Genomic DNA, 23,583 nt, shown 5'->3' on the forward strand with positions numbered 1-23,583 from the left:
ATACACTACATCACGCTAAGGGATAGTATTTTGTTTGCTTAACAACTTTGCCGAATACACTGAAGAGCTAGGATAACCCTGAAGTTAAGTTTGTCGAATCAACTGCTGAAAATCATTTTTTCTGCCAACACTACCAGTGTACCGGGATCAGTAGGATTCCCATCAGAAGTAACCTCTGAAACATGTTGTACAATGTTTCTAAGGTATGCCTAGAATATGTCACAAAATATCAAAAAATTGGTCGCAGTGACGAAAATACCCAACACGGAAAAAAACATGCCTAGAATATCAACCTATATTTGTTTGATTAATCCAGTTGAGTGTATAAACTCGATATGACAGGTTACTTCTGATGGAAACCCTGCTGACGCCGATGCGCTTGTAGTGTTTTTGACAAAATTGTTAAACATAAAAAAACCTACCTTTTGAAGTCATGAAACGTATGGTTTAAACCATTTTGGGCTCTTTAAAATGAAAAATGCAAAAAAGTACGTTTTGCGCCAAGTGGAGACAAAACCAATCGATTTTGGATATATTAAGTATTGTTCGGGCTCAAAATAGAAGAAAGAAAATCGGTTCTGGCTGTGTATTATCAAGTTTCATTTTACGACTCCAAACTCTAATACACATTATCAGTTTTTAAAATTTTACACGACCATTTTCGCGGCCGACCTAGTGTTGATATGTCACCGTTTGTGGCAGAACATATTATGTAAATTTAAAATAAATCTTAGTAAACTAGCTGACTTCGTCCAGCTCATATTTTTTATTTAAATAATTTTGAACATTCCGAATTGATTGACTCAATTGTTTATTTTTTAACTATCTGTGTAGAAAAAGATTGATTTTGGGAAGATTGGGATCACTGCGTTCCCAAACATCACGCTCAGGTTCAAACATTTCAAATAGTAGTTTCGAAATTAGTAGTTTCAAAATTGTATCTTTTCTCCATGCAGTCTTCATTATAGATTACCCACTAGGGAATCGGTGCGAATAGTTTTTAGAATACTTAGATGACTTGCTAGGTCTCCTACAAAGAGTTTCAACGTTCTTTTGATCCTTAGAGCGTTTTTTTTTCGGTTTCTAATTGTATAAATTGATGCAGTGGAAGCATAAGAAGTAGAGCTTCCAATGTCTTGGTAGGTGTACTTCTGATTTCACCCGTTATTGAAACAAAGATAGAAAAAAGCACCAAAATATAGTTCTTGAATTGTGAAAAAATTGTGTTTCATTTGTATTTGAGACCTCTTTTCAAGAAGAGGGAGGGGTGGCGAACCACTATGAAAATTTGCCTTGCTTCCAAAAACCTTCAGATGCCAAATTTGGTTCCATTTACTTGATTAGTTCTCGAGATGTGTAGAAACTTGAGTTTCATTTGTGTTGGACCCCACCCTTCCAGAATTGGGAGGGGTCTCGAACTATCCTAATCACCTTTTCCGGCCCTCAAACCCCCTATATGCGCCAGTCTGTTCAGTAGAAGGAAGAAGAGGAGTCTTACCAACATAGAATCTGTTCATTTTGAACTTGTATCCACCAAAATCGATCACCCTGTAAATTTGTATACATGGGCTTTTAAATACAAAGTTTTATCATCATAGGCACCAACTTTGGCAGGGGGAGGGACACTTTTTGGTAAAATGGTAAAAAATATGGATTAAGTAGGGTTTACACTGAAATAAAAAAAAATATTTTCTACATTTCTCAAAAAAAATTGATAACTTGCTTTGTAAACACGGTATAGCTAACTATTTTGAACAACGACGATAACATGTTGTACATGCTTAATGGGTGACTGCATGTAGTACTTTTCGGTAGAGATGGTCAAACCCGAACCCGACCCATACCCGTCGGGTTCGGGTTTGAAAATTTTTGAAGGTGTCGGGTGCGGGTCGTGTTCGGGTTTGGCGGACAAGAAATTTTCGGGTTCGGGTTTGAAAATGTCGGGTTTAGGTCTGGAAACCCGAAACCCGACTATATTAGATAAGCATTTTTATAATATAATGATGTCTAATTTCATGCAACTGTAAAAATCAGTAACAATTCGAAGCCATTCGAAGCTCAAAGCTTCAGGGCAGCCTCAAATTGGTACAAAAAATCGATCCCCCAAAAAAAATCTCAGGTTCGGGTCGGGTACGGGTTTAACAGTTTCGGGTCGGGTTCGGGTTTCACAAAAACAAAATTTTCGGGTTCGGGCCGGGTTCGGGTTTGATAAAAAAAATTCGGGTTCGGGTTTCAACCAAAAAAAAAAATCGGGTACGGGTTTGAAAAAAGCGGACAGTTTAAAATGGAGAGTAGATAAATGTTTACGGTTCATAGACGATTGTTCACCGAGTAGTGCATCAACTTTATCGAAGACGCGATGATTATGTTTCATAGCTAAAGCGAGATGTTTTTGTTTTGACCGGTTCTGGCCAAAAATGCGACTTCTCCCCGCAAAAGGGGGAGGATCATGTGAAGACAAATTGTTATTATATTTTAGAGTGTCGCTTATACAGTTAATATTACATTAAACAGATTTCAAATAGTTAATCTAACGTCCAGATACACCTATTTTAGTATTGTAGGGGAATTGTGGCAAAATTGACCTGTTGTTGACATTTTATGTAGATCAGACACTTACCAATCGATTTCTGAGACTTTTTTACTCGATATAAGACATAATTTGACTACCACTTTTAGATATTAGCGCATTACAATTAATGCTCTACATACTCGATATTATTTTGCTCGTGAAAAATAGCAAAACCATAGCCATAACCGTTTTAGTAAAACCACCGCGTTGAGCTCAGTTTTTGTCCGACTTGAGAACTGTTTTTAAGATGGGCAAGAAGATGCTAATAAGTGGCCACACTCTTAGAATCGAAAATTTCCGATTTATTGAAAATTCTGAATGGCGCCTTCTCTCATCACTGCGACCAGAGACGTTTGATCTATTGAGACATTGCCCAGGTGTTTTCTGTACTCCGCACTTCATATTATTGGCAGTATCATTATTGAAGTAAATGATACGCTCTTTCATTTATATCCGTGCTTGTGTGTGTGAGAGCTTACCCTTTCGTTTCTAGCTAACTTCTCTACTATACCGAGTCTCTTTCTATCCTACCAAAGCAAAGCTTTGGTGCTACATTCCGATTCGGAACTTGACCTTCTGTTTGTTATACACAGACTTCGCGGCCAACTGTTTAGTGAACAGGACAATTGCGGGGCTAGTGCTACGATCCTACTGACACTAACAGTCTCTCCCGAGCCGAGACTCGAACCTACGACGACTGGCTTGTTAGGCCAGCATCGTACCTCGAGACCATCTGGGAGACTTTCTATCCTACCAATATCGCCAAATTACATTTCCCTGAAGTGAGACTACACCTAACGTTTCTCTTTGGCCAGGTTAATTCTAAGAGAGACGTATTATGTCAAGAGGAACGAGTCTTATCAAAACCTCGTTCTTCGTGCCAATATCGCCAATTACAATTCCCTGGAGAGGATATATATTCCCGAGATCAGTTTTATTATAAGAATGACTTTTTATTTTGCCAAGCAGAAGAAGTTTTATCGAAACTTCGTTCCTCCTACCAACACCGCGTCACAATTACAATTCCCACCAGCCAAAACCACGCCATAATTACAATTCCCTGAAGAGAACTATTACACGTTACTCAGACAAGTTTTTTGTATAAGAGGGACTTATTTTTGTTAGGATGAAAGTCAGCAGGAGTACTATAGAATTCAGCTTGAAGGAAGAGTATGTATTGGAGAGCCTGAGAATAAGTCCTTTGACAACCAAATGGCCTGATTCTACTAAGATTCGAACCCCCGACCACCCGCTTATCTGAGCGGGCTCTGTGCCCTTGCAGCTAAGAAGCTCCCTGGCGCCATTGTTGCCACTTTAGGTGAAATGGGTCCAAACTCGGGGAAATTAATTTTTGCATAAAACTACATAAAAAATCGTGCATATAGAAGCCAAGGCAAAAAAAAAAAACATTGTACTGTGTTATTAAAATGGATGGAAATCCTTTTTATTTGTGAAACAACAACACTTCTTAAATTATTTTAAATTGAAATATCCGATAAGTAAATCTAGTACCAGAATGTCTCGTCAAGTGTCTAACAGTTTTGCTTTTTGCTATTTTCCTTGGGTTTTAATAGAAATTGGAAATTGTTAGAAACGAGATTCGGAAAACCAGATTTCACTAAAATATAAAATGTACTGTAACATGGTACTGTTATTATTTGTACGAAATTACACATATTTAGGAGATAAGCGGTTGTAGTCGTAAACTGACTAGTGCAGCAGCGCTTGCCGGCTAGCAGCTAGTTGAAAATAGAGTTCATGAAATTTGCTTAGTTTATAGACGTAGTTGGGTATAAAAAATGATTTTTGTAAAATTGCAATTTCAGAGTTCCAAGAATTAGGTATACACAAATTTCAAGGCAGTTACGATGATAAAGGGTTATAACTTGCATATGTAAGGTACAACCTAGACCAAGGTGCAATCTAATGCGACCAAATCCGAGCTCAATGGATTTTAAACTGCACTAAACCATTTCATAACCATTTCAAAAACTAAAACAGATTCTTTTATTCTTGCATATATTTAAAATGTGAGACTGTCCGAAACAAAGAGATTGATCTGCGTAAATACCGACATAACGCTTTTTTAATGTTTTCAACACTCCAGTGGCTGCTTTCCTCAATAGAAAATTTGAAAACATTAAAGGCTGGCACCATCTCTTATCGGGCACTGAATTCCCTTGAAAAGCACAAACATAGCAAAATCGATTTTATTTGACCTTGACCTTCCGAAAGTATATTAATTCTTCTGTGTGAAAATTGATGAAAATCAGGAAGAGGGCCACGATTCTAGCACAATCCTGGCAATCTTGGTTCAAAGTGATAATACTTTTTTCACACTGCCAAATTTATGAGTTTGTTTACATATGACGTTTCACAATTGTATCCAATAAACAGCAAATTAACTACTTCTCTGTACTTTTTCCGAAATTAAAAACTACCTACTCACCCCTGATCAGACTGATCACGTACCGATGATCGGGTTGCTCCACCAGCTGGATAACGAGGTCACTGTTGCTAAACTTGTAGCTCTTCATTATTTCTTCGTCGTCGCGTAAAAGCAATACCAGAAGTGTGGTCAGCAGTGCAGCAGCTATCAGCACTGCCAGCACCGAATACACTATACATTTACGAGTCACTTTGAAAGCCATCTTCTACTTATCGCTTCAATCGTGGTGTGTGTTTGTAAATAATTTTTTCATCAATCAAATACACTGTAAATATTTTAATCCTTCGTATTGAAATGTTCTCTCGGAATACACTTGTAGTTTGGGATTAAGCTTCAATTAATCAACTTGCTCAGCTCGCGCCACTCAAGCAAAATCGAACCAATCTGTTGATGGATATCCGAAACGTCTGCCGATACAGTTGAAAGCAGAAAGATGGGATTCGTACTTTCAGCAAGATCGTTATTTTCGTGGAGACGAGTAGTGTATATATTTTCTTTTATAAATAGATTCACTTCAATTCAAACAAGAATATAAACACTCTTACGAGGCAGCACTTCTAGATTCACCCGCGGAGTGGAAGGAACTCGTTGAGAGCAATGAGGTGTACCAAAAAAAAAACGCAAAACATATTAACAGTCAGTTTCCTTGACTTTGAACATCGGATGTCTGTCACCGAGCAGCAGCGGCTTGCGGCTCATCTGGGAGCAGCACGTGACCTCAAAAATAGCCAACGGATCACGCACTTTCGGTCGCTTTCGGATGCTTGGTTCTAGCAAACGCGATAGTCAATTGAATACTGAAATGATTTGCAGCGAGAAATATTACCTTATAATAGAGCAATCGATCCGAAACTCATCATAAACCTACATGCCTCGATAACGTATTGAGGAGATACTAGTTGAGTGATTGAATTTGCGTGTATAAATAGATCTGGGAGATAGCACTCCGGGGGACGAAATCTCGATTGATTGATTTTGGCAGGTGTTACTACTTTAGTAGATTTCGATGGGTCCAAGAATTTAGGATTTTTTCTTTGATGTAATTTATGGACCAATGAACGAAACGTACATTTATTTAAACCATCATTCGCCTTGATGACTTTTCTCATTTTGGGTGAAAGTCAATAATTAAAATATTTAAAATATTTTTAGAAATTCAGCAAAAGGAGAATGTAAATAAAACATTTCACAGGAATTTGACGGCAAAAATGTTGGAAAAAACTAGTTTCACTAAACCTATTTTCTTTTATTTTTTAATAATTCAATAAAAAAATCGGGACTTTTTTCAATCTCGAATATGTGTGACCTTGAAAACTTGTTAGCCTGGTTTGTCTGTCCTTATGACTAATATTGTTTATTATTTTGAATTCACTCTTGAGAACTGCATAAACAAGGTAAAATTGCTGATTTTTATTGTCAAAATAATGTTGATTGTGTAGTAGACTGGGACACAGTTGTATGGGAAAAAAGCGTTGGTGTAATTTTTTCGCTCCAATGCACTTTTCGTGTTCCTTATGGGTCCTGTAACAACTGTGTAACTTTTCAGATCGATCGGTGGAACCCCTGATTTGCGCCCGATTTTTAAAGTTTCCATACGATTTTATATGAGAAAATCCACTTTTTCAAAACTTATCCTCTAGAAATTTTCAGTTGGCTCCTAAAAATATACCAATACATGATATTTGTAGGAATTTTTTCTGGGAATAATTCTTCCGAAGACTGTAAGGCGCTACAAAATTTGTAGAAAAAGTTATTCACCTTAAACTGATCGAATGTCTGACGAACGGCTCAACATTGAATTTTTCCAGCAACACTGCTGCAGCATGCTGCTGTTGCAAACTCAACAACGTGATGAGAAACAGTTACGCGTAAAATTAAGCTTGAAAGCGTGATTTTCCGCTCATAGTATCTTCGGAGAAAATGCTTAGACTATCAATCCCTATATTTTGATAGTATTCGTTGTGTGATTCATACCCCTAAAAGTGAGAAATCAGCTTTCTAAACACCCCTACGTAGTGAAAAACATTTTCGTGTGGGATTAAGCTTGAAGGTATGATATTTTGCTCACGTTATCTTCATTATCGGAGAGCTTGCTTAAAATATTAATTATTAAGTTTTAATGTAGATTGATTACTCCCCCTAAAAGAGGGAAGTAAACTTTCTAAACACCCACGTCGTGTGACTCTGGTGTCTTTCAGAAAAGAGTTTGGTAGATACATAGCTACAATTTGTGCAGATACATGGCTAGCAGGTCACTACGAACCACGGTAAATGAAGTCTATTGAAAAAGAGAAAAAGAGAGTATTGATCTTTGGGCGGGATGTTGGTTGAGCGGGCACCAAGGTGGGCCGCTGAAAGATCCGAAACAACTGGAAAAGGGTAGGTTTTCAAAGTTTTTCTTTAGCTCCCCGTGTTGATTGCAAACCGCTGTCTGTTGAAAATGGAAACATCTTTGGCTCCAACTTAATTTTTTATTACTGATAATTATTGCAATTTATATTGATTAAAACATATACAAAAATTCAACAGAAAAGGTTATCACCTTTCAATATTTCAGAGGCTTTTGTTGTCTGTGGGATTCGACAACTTGTAGCAAATAATTCTGTTGATGGGGATCTTTTGTTATTTTGTTGTTGTTGTTGTCGCTGACAAGCTTCACGGCCCTTTCTGCAAAATCATTCACTACTGCAATTGCCTTCACGCGTTCTTGTGCTTCCAGATATTGTTTATTTGATTGCCATTTTTCAGGTTTTTCTTTAAGAAAGTCCGTTGAGATTTTCATGATTTCGAAAAATCGTTTCGTTGCCTTCGTTACAAAGTTAGAAAGTGTAGAGTTTTTCTGAATGTTATCAGCCTTTACTAAGACTAGCATTCTCAAGTTGTTTTGCCTTCTTAAGTTTTTTTTGCTTCTGTTTACCTTTTTTCGCTACTAGAACAGACGAATGTCTTCTTCTTCCTAACCTGTGTATACCTCATTGGTTCGTAGTGACCTGCTGGCCATGTATCTGCGCAAATTGTAGCTATGTATCTACCAAACTCCTTTCTGAAAGACACCAGGGTATGATCTATTGAATTGGCACCAGAACCCAAGTTGTCACACGAGGTGGGTGTTTAGAAAGTTTACTCCCCTTTTTTAGGGGGAGTAATCAATCTACATTAAAACTTAATAATTAATATTTTAAGCAAGCTCTCCGATAATGAAGATAACGTGAGCAAAATATCATACCTTCAAGCTTAATCCCACACGAAAATGTTTTTCACTACGTAGGATTGTTTAGAAAGCTGATTTCTCACTTTTAGGGGTATGAATCACACAACGAATACTATCAAAATATAGGGATTGATATTCTAAGCATTTTCTCCGAAGATACTATGAGCGAAAAATCACGCTTTCAAGCTTAATTCTACGCGAAACTGTTTCTCATCACGTTGTTGAGTTTGCAACAGCAGCATGCTGCAGCAGTGTTGCTGGAAAAATTCAATGTTGAGCCGTTCGTCAGACATTCGATCAGTTTAAGGTGAATAACTTTTTCTACAAATTTTGTAGCGCCTTACAGTCTTCAGAAGAATTATTCCCAGGAAAATTTCCTACAAATATCATGTATTGGTATATTTTTAGGAGCCAACGGGAAATTTCTAGAGGATAAGTTTTGAAAAAGTGGATTTTCTCATATAAAATCGTATGGAAACTTTAAAAATCGGGCGCAAATCAGGGGTTCCACCGATCGATCTGAAAAGTTACACAGTTGTTACAGGACCCATAAGGAACACGAAAAGTGCATTGGAGCTAGTACTTATTTTTTGTCCCACCCTATTGTGTAGTTCAATTCAAGATACTGTTTTGGAGTTACTCAATTGTATTTTTATTGTCGTAGTCTCACTCAGATTTCGCCTCTCATTTAGATCTACACAAAATTGGTTGTTGATATGTCAGGTTTTCAAGTGCACTGCAAATATAAATGGGTTCTATCTTTTTTTTCTAGCTGCATTGTAACATTAATAATCAATTTTTGTATCATATATTTTTACATTGATTTTGCGGTGCACAATTTATAGATTATAAAACTTTGAAGCTATTGATCTCATTTAAAATGTTCCGTGCAAATTTTTGGCCCCAAGGTTTTTTTAAATTTTAGTTTCATCCATAAACTTCACTCTGTTGAATTCAAAAACACTCCGCGGGATGCGATTCAGTTTCACCAGTTCAGCTTGATATATCCAAGCACGTGTAATTTTTTTTATTCTTATCAACAATAATAATAGAAGGCTCAGACGCAGAAAGCATAACGGGGCCGTAAATTCTATTGGAGTAGGGAAAAGCCTGCTTGAAGAGAATTTATATGTTTATTTCTCCTCAAATAGGCACAAAAACCCTCTCATCTTTTCAAACAAATAAATACCATTATAGATATATAACAAATCAAAATTTAAAACTAGGATATATAATTGATCTTGAAGAATTCTTTATAATTTTTGCAGTTTATACAGTCCGAGAAAAAATCTGGTGCGTCTTTATGTATATTTCATATGAGATTCATGAACAAGTAAAATGTTCAACATGTATTGAAGGTATAGTCAATTCTGACACCTTTTAATTGCTTGAAGGAATTTCTTCATATGTTTTTTCTTCCTTATTTCTCAACTTATCCACAAGGTTTCTCTGAATGTCCTTGGTTCTTCTTCCTCTGTAGATTCTAAAATACAGTATTGGACAAAACATTTGAATGTAATGTACTTCTCGACTTTCCTATAATTATGTTCCCGTAAAACTGACGATTAGAATTTAACTACTATTCACACAAATAAAAACGACACGAAACGAGCACGGTTCAATGGCACAGGACGTCTTTCTATCGCGAAAATTAAAGGTTGAAGCGTGAATTGTAGAACGTTTGTCGCCCCCACTTTGATGTATCGCTTTCTCGTTCAACGCAACGCTTGTGCACAAATTCCCGCTATTCGATTTTGTTTTAGCGAATTTCAACAAGTTATACTTTTGGGATTTTCGAAAAGAAGTCCGGCGCGTGCGGACACGGGGATAACTGTACAACAAGGCGACTTATGGTGTATTTCATGTCGCTTTTTCACACGGGATCACTTTATTTCATCACCACCCACAATCTGTAGCCACCCAGTGGCGATGGTTAACCCGCTGCCGGACGGGTAATGGCGCCGGGGCAATTTTCCCGCCCAAGCAATACTCTGCTTAACGGCCCTCACTGCTGGATAATGCCGTGTAAACCGAAACCGATTCCACTCGAAACTCTCCACTTTTCGCGGTGTACGACTGATCGCGCCGGAGTCCTGGGACCGACTGAAAACACAGGTTGGTCGTACTTTACCGCGAACGGTGCCAGTCCGTATGGCACGAGTTGAACCGCACACGATCGTTAAATATGATCATTTTTTTTTCCTTTCATCCTGCTTTTCATTGGATGCGGACGGCCGTGGAATTTGGGATGCCACCAAAACGTATTAGCACACAGGGAAAAATTACTGATCGGTAGACTTAACCTTTCCGAGAGTTCATTTTATTGTTGTAACCGGTGGCAAATGTAAAACATCCGGCTGCTAACCGACTTTTTATGCAACATTAAAATTTTGAAATTAATTTGAATGTCCAGAATTGATCCCAGGTACTTTTTCTGTCGTGCAAGACGTACGACTGGGTGCGCTGCTGGGAAACAAGCGGAGAAAAATGTACGATTTGTGGTACGATAATTTGGTAAAGCGCACAGGAGAGGTTCGAATGTTTTATGTGTACTGCGGAAAGTCTGCCAATCGCTAGCAGGGCAAAAAATTGCTCTTGATGAGATTCATTAGTCTTCGAATGTAGCAGAAAACAACACTTCACCTATTTTCGCTCAAGTGGGTAACATTGTCCGCTGGGCTAACAGTTTCAAAGCAACAGTTTACTCGTTTTCTTTATAGAACGTGTATTTTCCTTTCTGTCAAACAAATTTTAGCTTATACTTTATCTTTGCCGAAATTGTTCAAAGGGAGGAGGAAAATTCTCATTCGAGATTTATGAACAAACGAAATGGTCAACGCGGATTGAATGTACAGTCAATTCTGATCTAACTGTTTTTAATTGCCGACCAGAATATTTATGACAAGCTTTAAAGAGGAATTTCTTCATACGTGTTCCTTTTTTCTTTCCTAATCCACAAGGTTTCTCTCAAACGAATATGTTAACTCGCGAGCGGATAGTACTGAATTTCCTCGGTTCTTCTTTTCCTGTAGATCCGATAATACTTCAGCTAAAAAATACGAAAGAACACCGGTTCAATAAATTGAATAAGTCTTAAACAAATCAAGTGGAACGAGAGTCTCTACCTAAAGCAAGAGTTATCCACTTAAAAGGGTCACATCCGCTTGGAATATGCTCTGGTGGGCGAACAAAATAGCTGCAACGGCGTGAAAACAATTCCTGCGGGTGGATGAATTCTTACCGAACAAAGCGGTAAGCAGTTGAGCAACTGAGTAGGTACTTAATTTAATAAATGATAATAGTACGTTCACGAAAGTACTTGATAAAAAAATTAACCACACGATCGTTTGACAAGTTCAGAAACTAATGGTTTCGAAGTTATGGGTTTTTAAACCTTCCCGATGTTAAGATATGATATGTTTAGATACTATCAGTGCTGAGAATATTCACTGTCATGATATTCAAAAGCAGCGATTTTCAGCCGTCTTCATATTGATAATCATACTACCCATGTGACCGTTGATATTCATGATACCAAACAACCGATGAACACCGACAAGATAAACTTTAGCACTCGTGTTGATATTTTGATCGTCAAAAATGAAAATCATATCAAAATAGTGAAAATCAAAATTAACCTTATTCGACCATTTGTACCTCACTGGACAGTGTACAGCGTCTGAACAGATTTGCACTACTTGGATTGATAATCACCGGAGCTTCTTTGAGTATCATTACGAGGCCTTTGATATTCATTCCACTGTTCTGTCATTGAATATGAGAAACGATATTCATGCATCGTCGCAATGAACATAGGTTACTGAGTTGCATCAGAGAATAAATGTGCTGACACTAAGATTAATTCAATTCATCTACTCATGAATAAACATTGATATTCTAAGGCACTGGATACTATGACTGAGACTTTTTTGACGTGAGACTACGTCGGTCTTCACTATAGTGGGGTACATTCTGTAAAAACAGAAATGAGCATGTAAGATTTTGGGTTGGCGGAATGGAAGATTTCAAATGCGAATAGCTCTAAGTTAGAGCTCCGAAATCTCACATTCAATCCTTGCAATACACCTGAAGTGAATCTAAGTGTGCACTCACTATCACCCTTTACAGTGATACTGAATTAAATCTAGTTACCCTTACCCCAAATTTAGAGTCTCTAACACAACTGTACCGAAGTCAATAATTAGTATGTCGTTGGATAGCTAAAACATACAAGATTTTTATAAAATGCTAACTATTCTCACCGAAAGGTTCAAGGTCGAATTTTCCCATACACATTCCATACGACTAGTGCATTTCCCAAACGTAGATATCAAAAAGGTAGATACAACAATTCCAAGCGTTGATTCGATATATATATATATATATATATATATATATATATATATATATATATATATATATATATATATATATATATATATATATATATATATATATATATATATATATATATATATATATATATATATATATATATATATATATATATATATATATATATATATATATATATATATATATATAAACTGGTACGCACGTTATTCCAAGAACGCTAACGTAAGAACGCTCGTTATTTCAATTCACCAATTCTGTATTCTAAAGGCGAAGCGGACGGTTCTTCCTGGAGCAGCAGAAAGCGGGTGGTGGCAAGTATTAGTCGACTTGCTCAATCGTACATCAAACGGCAAAGCGGACGGTTCTTCCTGGAGCATTAAGCCTATCCATTTCTCAAGCAACAGCAGTAGGTATGCGGAGAAGTGGATTCATCAACTGATTGTGTAAAATGCTTCGTACTATGTAGTGTGCGTGCCTTTTTACTGACCATCGGATATGTATGTGTGACATCTCTTGTGTCGCGTTGTCTATAGATTTTTCGAGTCTCAACTAACCACATTTATGTTCAGATAAACCAGATAAATTTATCATACCGTCGAACCTGCGTTTGTGCACTTAGGCACATATGTACTCTCATACTTTTTTATTAAAATTTTCATTTGAATGTCGCTGAAATAAAAGACACAAACATTTAATACATGGGTCATTCCATCTCAAATTTAGACACCTCATGTCAACGACCTTCTTAGATTTGGTCACTATGGTCACTATGGACAAAAAACCACAATTTTGGAGTGGATTGGACCACCTCTCGCTCTGTGGGATGTGGGTTTTCTTCTAAGTATCACATCTACTACAGTGGCGGCGACAGAGCAGAACGGGGCGTCGGTTTCTCGTTACTAGGAACCAAATGATAAGTCAGACGAGAGAAGTTCTTTCGTCCCGTTATTGGTAGGAAAAGCCTTCACTCTACCATCAAACGACAACGATTTGAGGTTAGTGAACTTCGCCGCGGCCAGGAGAACGGCCATCTGTAGTATCCGTTTAGCACGTCTGAACATTCAAAAGCACAGCTGGAGATACCTGGTTCCAGATCGACCACATGCTGATCGACGGCCGACACTTTTCAGACGTCATTGATGTGCGGTCCTTTCTAGGACTAAACATCGATTCGGATCACTAAGTATGAAAGGATGTGTGAAAGTAGACGAAGGTGATCACGAAGGTAAGTTTCCTAAGTTTCCATATATCAAAATATTCTTAAACATGTTCACATCACTCTATCTTGTCAAAATAGAGATCCTTGGCATATTACCTTTCCTACTAACACAACACCCTGATTCCTGTAACGTCTATGAAGGTAGTATGGGTTCCCTGCACCTTCTTAAGTAGACGTTGAACTAACATTCCTACTTCCTTTCCCCGGCGATTGTAACGACGTAGCCAGGTATCCAATGGAAAGCTTAGTTTGCAACTCACATCATCTGTAAGAAGGATACTAGTCCCAAGTTTCTTTCCTGTGACAACAGATGATGTGTTTGTGAAGTTATTATTATTATCACTATATTTATCCTAAGCTGATCATTGTAAGCCACCTACGGTGTGTGCAATCCCTTTTGCTATGCTATGCTATGCTATGCTAAACATCGATTCGGATCACTATCTCGTGGTAAGCAAGATTCGCGTCCGGCTGTCCAACGTATTTGAATCGAAATCGGTGAGGAACATACGTCTGGACATCCAGAGGTTATCAGCGAAAGGAGTAGCTGCAGAGTACACTCGGAAAGCTGATAGACGGGTCGGTGAACCAGCTGGAGTGGACCTGAGCGAGCAGTGGAAGCACATCCATGATGCGGTCAGCGAAACAGCGCGAGAAGTGATGGACATGACAACGGGAATTACATGTAGTGGGTGGTTCGATACTGAGTGTCTAGAGGTGACGGAAAAGAAGACCCAAGCCTACGCCAACACGTTAGAAGCAGCTAATCGTGTGACGCGTCAGATGCGGGAGGAATACCGGGAGGCAAGAGCTGCCAAAAGGAGGCTTCATCGCCGTAAGAAACGTGAGCACTACGGCGAAGGCGAAGAACTGCTTCACCAGGTACGACACAAGAAGCTTCTATAGAACGATTAACGGAATCAGGAACCGGACCGTGCCAGTACCTGCCATGTGTAATGAGAAGGAGGGGAATCTAATTACCGATAAATCGCAGGTGGCCAGGCGTTGAAAGCAAAATTTTAAAGTGGTGTTAAACGGTGAAGAAATTCAAAGAATCGTCGAGGGGAACAGGATAGAAATTGGGGAGGACGGACAAGTTGTGGACCCACCAACATTGGACGAGGCGAAAAATGCTTGCAAAGCGCTGAAAAACCACAAAGCCGAACTTTTCAAAGTCGGTAGCGACCGGCTGTGTAGTGTAATTCACCAGATTATCCTAAGAGTATGGTCTGAGGGAAGGATGGTTAAAATTGTATCAGAGAATTATCATTAGAGAATCCTATTGGATTCAGATCACGCATAATACGCGATGTTTTGTATCGTCTCTCGAGAAGAAAACCTATGTGACAAATAAATTGCCGAAAGAATACTCCGTTAACTTCATAGCCTGTTAACTGTATGCGAGATTATCGTCGCTCATTAATACGATGTTTCGATTGTCTCAGTGGCGTAGCTATGGTTTGGTGGGCCTGGTGCGGTAACAAAAATGTGGGCCCCCGATGAAAATGACTGGACAGCTTTTTGTTTCCTAAAAGGAATTGAGATTAATAACTTCTCTGCAAAAAAACTCATAAGAAAAATTTCCACAAATTTTTGGTAACTTTTCAATAACAAATAAATGTTTTTAACTCGTATGATAAAAAAACGGCACCAACTTTGGGGGGCAAGGCACTTTTTGATAACCCCCCCCCCACGCTCCCAATATTTGTTCCATTTGTCTCATTTTGCCCCCTCAATAAATCGAGAACGATGGCGTTTCTGTTTTGTTTTCCTGATAGTTTTATTTGTTATTTTGCGACTCCACAACCTATTCACGCCATTTTGCAAAATTGTGGTCTATGATAGTTACTATCAATATTGACATTCCAATCACTTAACGTCAAGACGTATCGCACGTGAACATTTTAGGCAGTATATTTCTAGAATCAGATAAGTCATTAATTCTAATTTTTCTAAATTCAAATAATTCTATAAAGTCGGTGCCCATGCCCAAGTTGCACAGTGGTTTAAAACGCGAAAAATATTACCGTCAGCTTTTTGAGTATAAAGATGTCAATTGGGTCCTAAAGTTTAAAACGGATTTCTGATTTTTATATATCAGTTGAAAGAGTGCAGTTTTCTGAGCAAAACACGATTTTTAAAAAATGTTTATCCTTTTCCTTCAATTTTTAAATAAAAAATAAAAAACTGCTCGAAATGCCTTAAATGACAGTTCTCTCATAGACCTTTCGAGCAGTTTTTTTACTCTTCATTTAAAAATCGAAGGAAAACGATAAACATTTTTTTTAAATCACGTTTTGTTCAGTAAACGCGGCTTTTTCAAATGATATATAAAAACTGGTATAGCTTTAGGACCCAATTCAATGCAATAGGGTATTCGACAAAGTTTTTGTAGATTTTAAGGGGCATCTTTTGATGCAAATCAAATTTTGATTGATTCACGGAGAAGTGAGATGAAAATTTTATTTTATTATTTTCTTATTAAATCAAAATGAAGTCTTCAGCAAAGTTGTTGACATTCTTATGTAGAAAAACCTTGCTGAAGACATTTTGGTTCTATCTCTTGAAAATCGACCACATACAGGTAGTTTTATATACAGACATTCTTAAAATTTCTAAAAATCGAAAAATACCAAATAACATTTTCTGATGTGATTTTAGAGGCCTACTATGTTCTAGACATTTTTTCATATTTAAAAAATACATCATTCATTCTGTCGAACATACCTTGGGCAAATTTTCAACTTCTCCATAAGGTTTAGGACATTTTAGATAAAAAAATGCACTTTTTCAAACTAAAATTTCTCGAAAAGCTGCAAAAACAACAGTCTTCACACGAAATATGGGGATTAGTACTAGCTTCCCCAGGTGATTTCACTAGTTCCTTGCAGTCTCTTGAAGACGTGAGCGTGGGTGAAAAAAACTAGTTTTTTTTTGGTTTTTCGGCGTTTAAAATAGTAGTAAAGAAATAAGAATTTTATCTCACTTTCAGGTGAATTAATGAAAATTTAATTTGCATCAAAAAATGCCTCTTGAAATCGACAAAAACTTTGCCGAATACACCATAGCATTTGAATGACATCTTTATACCCTAGCTGATGATCACGTTTTTCGCGTTTTGAACCACTGTGCGTTGCATCGAATGTTTTCTGCGATCGAAAAGCATTCAACTTCGGCGTCAGTCGAATCACAAATCATGGTGAAAACTGAACATCGGTATCATGTTTACTCTGCCCGTGTAGATTACGAGAGCAGAGTAGCGAGCACAAATACATGAGGTTGAGTTCAGATGATCATGTTGACCGGCTAGATTTCGGGGCCCCCTTGAGTGATGGGCCTGGTGCGGACCGCACCAACCGCACCCCCCCAGCTACGCTACTGGATTGTCTCATTTGCTCCAATCGGTAATTCATTATCGTCTCCCGATCCGATCGAGCCGTGGAACGAAAATCTTTGGTTTGAATCAGTGATGCCACATTTTCGTCTGTATTTCGGAGCTCAAAAAATCCTGTCTCCTTGGTAAAAATTCAAAAAATCTGTATAAAAATCTGCATATGTACTGGACATATTCTTCTCGAAAAAAAACGCATTATAGCTTGTTTAACCCTTTATAGGGCCGTGGAAACTACGCAAGGAATTGACATAAACTTAAGTAAAACGTATTCCTTACAGGAGGAACAACACATCTGTACCTTTGTTCAACAATTCACTATTGAATCAATTGAAAAAATTGGTGGCAATATAGTTGCCACTGCCCGTTAACCCCCAAAACGATGGAAACAATTTTTTTGCAGCTGCATTGTAAGCTTCCTTTTTTGTAATAATAAAAAATGAAACATCATAGTAATTAGATTGTAACAGTAGGACTTCATTTATCTTGCATGGTGAAGATTAAAGTAAAGAATTATTCAAGTGGTATTCTGAACAAAATTTTAGGAAGAAATTTGAATTTGGTTGTCATATACACCATGTATTTTAACAAAACAACTGCATAATCTAACACAGTAGGTCCTAAATAGAAAGTTGCTGGTGAAAAATTTACCAGTTGGTTGGATTTTTACAAAATTAAGAAGCAATTCCCGAACGACGTTCTAAAATCTTGGTTTGTTTACATAAAAATGAATATTGCACACTTCGAGCAGTTCTAGAAAAAACTAAGGTGTTCTAAGACACCTTTAGAAGTCTTTGGTTAAACGAAATTTAAAAACAATATTCTTAGTGTAGCGAAAAAAATATATTTTGTTGGTGGCAATATAGTTGCCACTGCCTTATAAATGGTTAACATTTATCCCGTGACTCATTCATGCACATGTTTATGCGTGGCATATGAATGTAGTAAAACCTCCGACACGCTGAACTGCATTTGAGTTAATTTTTGTTTTTCAACTATATCAAGAAGTTTAATTCACGACCCCATGTAAACCAAAATCTGTGTAAATCTGTATTATTTCCAGAGAATCTGCAATCTGTATATGCAGATATCTGTATGAGAAATACGCAAAAAATCTGTATAAATCACGGGGATGGCACCGCTGTCAGCTACCATACATTTGACGCGTTACCAACATCACTGGCACTGGCACCCGAAAAATGGTCAGTTTACCCTTATATGATGTTGATTCGGGCAAACCGACCAAATGTTGACAGCATATCGGATAATTTCGAGCAATTTCTCCAGATTTTTGAATGTATCGTGATATTCCAAGCGATATTTCGTACAATAATTGTGCCCCAAAACAAATAGAAGCAAATTGTGACGGCATAAAAGTAAGTTTTGTGATGAACGGTACAGAAATAGATGTTCGTTACGCTTGAAGGCTACCATACCAATCCCTTGGTATAAATGCAGATAAATCTGTACATGTGGCATCACTGGTTTGAATCACCTTGTGAGTGAGAGTGTCCCGATAATCGTAAAATTGTATCGCAAACCAAAACTCAGAGAGGGAAAAAACTGCAAGCGTTAGACCAACTAAAAGGCAGCACAAAACAGGGATGATTGTTCAAACGATCGCAATCACTTTCTTTTCCGATAATTATCGTCTCACGATTCTTCTCTTTTGTTTTGACACTTAGATTCTATCAGCGAAGAGTGAATCATCGGTTTGTAGAGCTATTGGAAATTCCATCTATAAGAGAGAATGAATTATCTCAGCGAATCTCCGAATTGGTTCACTCGGACTGGCATATCGTACGATAAATGTTAGAACCGGCTGAGAGACGAAGTTGGCTCACACGCTGAAAAAAATCGAATGTTTTTCGCCGATCACCATCATTGGTCTGAGGAACAACTACCTACGGACTGGTTTGAAGGACTCGTATCTACAAGAGGGGACATAGACTCGACTGTAGTAATTATCGAAGCGTAACCCTCCCCAATTCCGCTTATAAATTTCACTCCAATATCCTGAGACCGTTGCAGGCAACCTTTGTTGGAGAATACCAATGCGGTTTTCGAGCGGGTCGATCTACAACGAACCAGATGTTCACCTTGAGACAGACCCTCGATAAGTTTCGAGAACACAACTTACAGACCCATCATCTGTTTATAGACGGCGTACGATACAATGAGACGCAACGAGTTCGATTTCTCTTCACTCGGATTACAGAATTTACGCGGGTTTTTCTTACGCGGATTCCGGAATTTACGCGGTTTTTTTACGCGGACTCCGGAATTTAATCGGTTTTTTTACGCGACACGTATCCCCCGCGTAAAAAGCGACTTTAGTGTATATGTATTTAATTTTTTTTTTTAGAAATATAATTCATTTGTACAGCTCATTAGGCCTTAACGATAAAAACATAACAGCTGGAAGTACTGTGTTTGATTGATTTGTTTTTGTTTTGCTATCAAAATATCGGAAACGAAAAAAATGGCAAATTTTGCGACTGGTGCTGATTGTCTTTGAAAATAAATTTCAAAATAAGGTTAGTGGTAGGTGAAAATGTCTGAATCATCAGAAATTATACTGACAAAAGGTCAATTTTAAAGTTACTGTTAATAAAAGTAATTGTTCAGACATTATTCTGCGATAAAGTCGCAGTGTTGTTTTAAAACAACTTGTTCATATTAGCACAATACAAAGTAAATCTCTCAATTTTTTATGCATATTGGTTAGTTTTAGAGCAGTAAACCTGTTAAACAAAGATTTTATGTTTTTAGATGATTTTTAAACGTCGTAGGACGCATTTAAGGGATAAATGTCAGTATAAGCACACTTATCCGAATTCGGTTTGCCAAATTATTCTTTTGCTATCTATGCAACTGGAATTTTCTTGTGGATCACGATGAAAATGAATACAGTTTATTCAATTTCAAAGATTTTTATTGAGCCTCGGTGAAGTAACAGTAACCGGCAAAGTAATATCCCGGATCAATAATATTGCCTTTCTAAAACATTCATTTGTATTGATTCTGGCTAACGATAGAAACAATTATAATCGTTCAAACAAACTATACAAATAAAATGACAGGTTTTTACATTCTGCTGATGTTCTTTGTACTATTTAATTCAAGGTAAATTACTGAAGAAATCGCTAGAAAAATAACATTGCTTGAACACTTTCTACACATTTCTTTCTCAGGTTGATACTAGACTTAACCTGTTACTGCGCACAACAACACTACAACATAATACAAAGGTTACACTTATTTCTTTATGAATTCTCACTTGCTCCCTTCAGATTTGGTCATCTTCGATAGTGATTACACTCACGGATGAATAAATTACCATAAGTCATCACAACTAAGCAAGATGAATATTCGCTTCCTCCTACCTCTAATGTTATTATTAATCCTCGACTTAATTTAAAACGCGTCATTGGCTCGCGCTTGCGGGCCAACGACTAGATCGAACTGTTCCATCAGTGCGCTTAGATTGTTCCTGAGCTGATCAATTTCTGCCCGCTGATTGTTGATAATTTTCACCTGCTGATAGATTCGTTCCTTCAACTGGCGGATCTGTAGCTGGCCATCGTCGTTCGTCGTATCGTCAAACGGGGTAACGAAGCGACGAATCACCGTGGGTGCGCTGCACATTCGTTTATCCACGTTATAGATTATGCTCCGCTGTCGGACCAATTCCAGCATGTTCCGATATGTCGTACAGTCCAAGGAGTTATGCTCGACGTCGAGTATTTTCAGCACTTTGAAGCGCTGGGCAATAATTTGGACATTAAGATTTGTGATCAGATTATCGCGAAGTGATAAATTTCCTAACCGTGGAAAATTCCAAAATTCAAGAGAGGTTTGGTTGAAAAGATAATTGCTCGATAGATCTAGGTGATAAAGATTAGGCAAGTTGATATTTATGGTTGCCTCAATGGTTTTGATTCGGTTGCCACAAAGCAGAAGCTGTTTAAGCTGCTTCATTTCTGCGAAGATTTCGAACGATACGTGTTCGATAAGATTCTCGCAAAGATTCAACTCAACGAGGTTCTTCAGCTGTTTAAAGTTGGTTATGTCTCTAAGTTTATTCACGTGAATTCTTAAGTATCTCATACTGTAGGCAACATTGGGATCGATTTCCACCGAAAACATGTCGTTATCTCTAAAGTATAGTTGTTCAATAGTGTTTGGTAGAGTAAGTCGATTCACTGTGGTTCCACGGGCAAAAACTCTCAAAACTCCTGCGTTGAACAAACTCAGATTTATTAGGTGCGAAAATATAGGAATCGACCCATTCAGGAATCCAACTTGCTGCACTTTAGGGAAAACAACGGACTGAAGATCTTTATCCGATCGTATCGATACATTGTGAAGCTGACACCAGGAAAGCACATAGTTGTCGCAGTTATACTGTTTCACTAACAGCGCGGTCGTGAGTTGATGGCAAATAAGCACAACACTGTAAAATACGAGTACGATTAGCTATTTTCACATGCGCAAACCTTGGCAAACTTACCCAGTAAGCGACAGTAGTAACCTCATTGCAACAGCTTACTTTCAATATCAACACCCCCTGATGGAATGGTTCACAAGTAACTGAACCCAAGTTATAGGCAGGCAGAAAACCTGCTAGGAAGCAGAAAACAGCCATTTTCTCCGTTTGTGTTCTATGCTCACCTATATTAACGAGCTTTTAAATTCAATAAATTCTTCTCGACTAGCTAAGGTCACGACGATATGACGGCGCGGTGAGTCGAGGTTTCTCGCGAAAACAGCCCTCTCTGTGCTGTTCCAGTGCTCTGTCTGTTGACGCCAGCATTCCGTTACCTTAGCAACCATGCGGTCCATGGCTGCTGTAGATTAAACTTTGTTCCACAAGTGAGCGGAGACTCTCACACATTATTGTTCTAGTTAATCATTTAGTATGTAGCTTCCAAAGCACGTGAATGTCGAATTTGTAATTGTAATCGTAACGAATAAACTGTTGGGGTAGAATGGGTATAATAGTGGGCGTCATTTTCAGTTGTAATAATTACTTCCTGAATTAAGTTAATTCAAGTTAGCATTCCCGACAATAGAAATCTAAAACATTAAAACATTAAACAAAATTTTATATGTATTTGGACTCGAAGTTCTATTTCGTCCCTAGTGTGTTTCAATACCGCTCTTACAAAGGGTGTCAAACGGAATGATCATCGTTTAACGCATTGTCTATAGTCAACAGTTATTAGGAATTTACATTACGTTACATAAGCCGGCTATGCGTACATTAACCGCGTATAAATAATTGAAAGAAAGCTTCGGAATTTGAACTTTGAAACACATTTTTTCATAGAACGCTTCATTGTGAAAAGGCTAGTTGAAAAAAATTTGAAATTACCGAACATTTTTTAATAATTTTCCAATTTATAGAAATCGTCGTAAACATTTATCTTCAGTAAAAGTCAAAAGTAAACATGATTCTAGTTGAAGTTCGATATCAAACTGTTCTACAATGGTCTAGAAACCGAATTTAGGGGGAAATTTAAATCTGGAGCTCGATAGCAATATTCTGGACAAAAGCATTCTTCTACACGCAAACTTTCAAGTTTTACGCAGCCACTGTGTCCTCTCAGTTCACACATTTTCTGCGTTGTAAACGCACAAAAAATGTGTGGAAAGCATAACGCATCAACTGCACAAGGAATACAAAGACATGATTAAAATCCAAATGTGTATTATTGGGTAACGGGGGTATTTTGGCCAGCTTTGGGAAGTGTTCGCACAGTTCATTAAAAACAAACAAAATTTTTCAACATAAATTCCTACTCTATTATACCATTGTTAAAAGCTGAGTGTCTATTTTAATATACACCGTTCAACAATGCAATATATTGAAAAATATCCTAGTAATATGAAAATTTCTACGAAGTACTAAAAACATATTTTGGTCCACCAAATTTTTACTTTGGCCCACCTGTATGTCTACAGACGTGTATGGAAATAGTTCGGACTAATTATATTTAAGATCATCATCGGTATTTTTGGAGCAAAAATAGTGGGTTTGAGGAGAACATCCTTCTGCTGTGATTTTTTGTAAATTTTAGGCATCTAAAAATGAAATGATTTGGCTTATAGCGGTTTGACAGGCATTCTTATCTAATTTCATATCGTTAAATGTGATAAATTAAGAAGTAATTACCTGTAAATTGTCACAAGCTGCTTCTTTGTTCACGTGCAACGGCCGAACGGTAATCAAAGAGATGTCAAAACTTGGCATGGCCAAAATATATTTGCTTCAGAAAGAGGCAAACATATTTCGGCCATGCGTTTAACTACTTTTTCAACTTTTTCCAACATGTTAGAGTATACAAACTGTTTTAATGACATTTTATTGATGTTACTACAC

The 23,583-nt window shown here is 37.6% G+C and overlaps 2 protein-coding genes across 11 annotated transcripts in view; both read right to left on the bottom strand.

The window, feature by feature from the left end:
• Nucleotides 1–10,375, bottom strand: part of LOC129730099 (myogenesis-regulating glycosidase-like) — a 25,992-nt gene extending 15,617 nt beyond the window's left edge. Inside the window, exons 1-2 of one of the 10 annotated variants that reach the window (XM_055689151.1) lie at nucleotides 10,140–10,375; nucleotides 5,022–5,286 (exon numbers count right to left, since the gene is read on the bottom strand). In XM_055689151.1, the coding sequence (XP_055545126.1) occupies nucleotides 5,022–5,223 (202 nt within the window). In that variant the 5' untranslated portion in view covers nucleotides 5,224–5,286; nucleotides 10,140–10,375. Of the gene's footprint in view, nucleotides 1–5,021; nucleotides 6,121–10,015 lie in introns of those variants that run through there. The other 9 variants (XM_055689150.1, XM_055689149.1, XM_055689147.1 and 6 more) reach the window with 9 other exon arrangements.
• A 9,771-nt stretch (nucleotides 10,376–20,146) lies between these two features.
• LOC129730693 (TLR4 interactor with leucine rich repeats-like) lies at nucleotides 20,147–22,118 on the bottom strand. Its single transcript, XM_055690220.1, has 2 exons — nucleotides 21,712–22,118; nucleotides 20,147–21,654 (listed from the first exon to the last, which is right to left on the bottom strand). Exons 1-2 carry the CDS (start codon nucleotides 21,735–21,737, stop codon nucleotides 20,616–20,618), a joined length of 1,065 nt encoding a protein of 354 aa, XP_055546195.1. The 5' UTR covers nucleotides 21,738–22,118; the 3' UTR covers nucleotides 20,147–20,615.
• Between the last annotated feature and the right edge of the window lie 1,465 nt (nucleotides 22,119–23,583).

Source organism: Wyeomyia smithii, chromosome 3 (assembly GCF_029784165.1).
Source record: "Wyeomyia smithii strain HCP4-BCI-WySm-NY-G18 chromosome 3, ASM2978416v1, whole genome shotgun sequence".
Classification (NCBI taxonomy): domain Eukaryota; kingdom Metazoa; phylum Arthropoda; class Insecta; order Diptera; family Culicidae; genus Wyeomyia; species Wyeomyia smithii.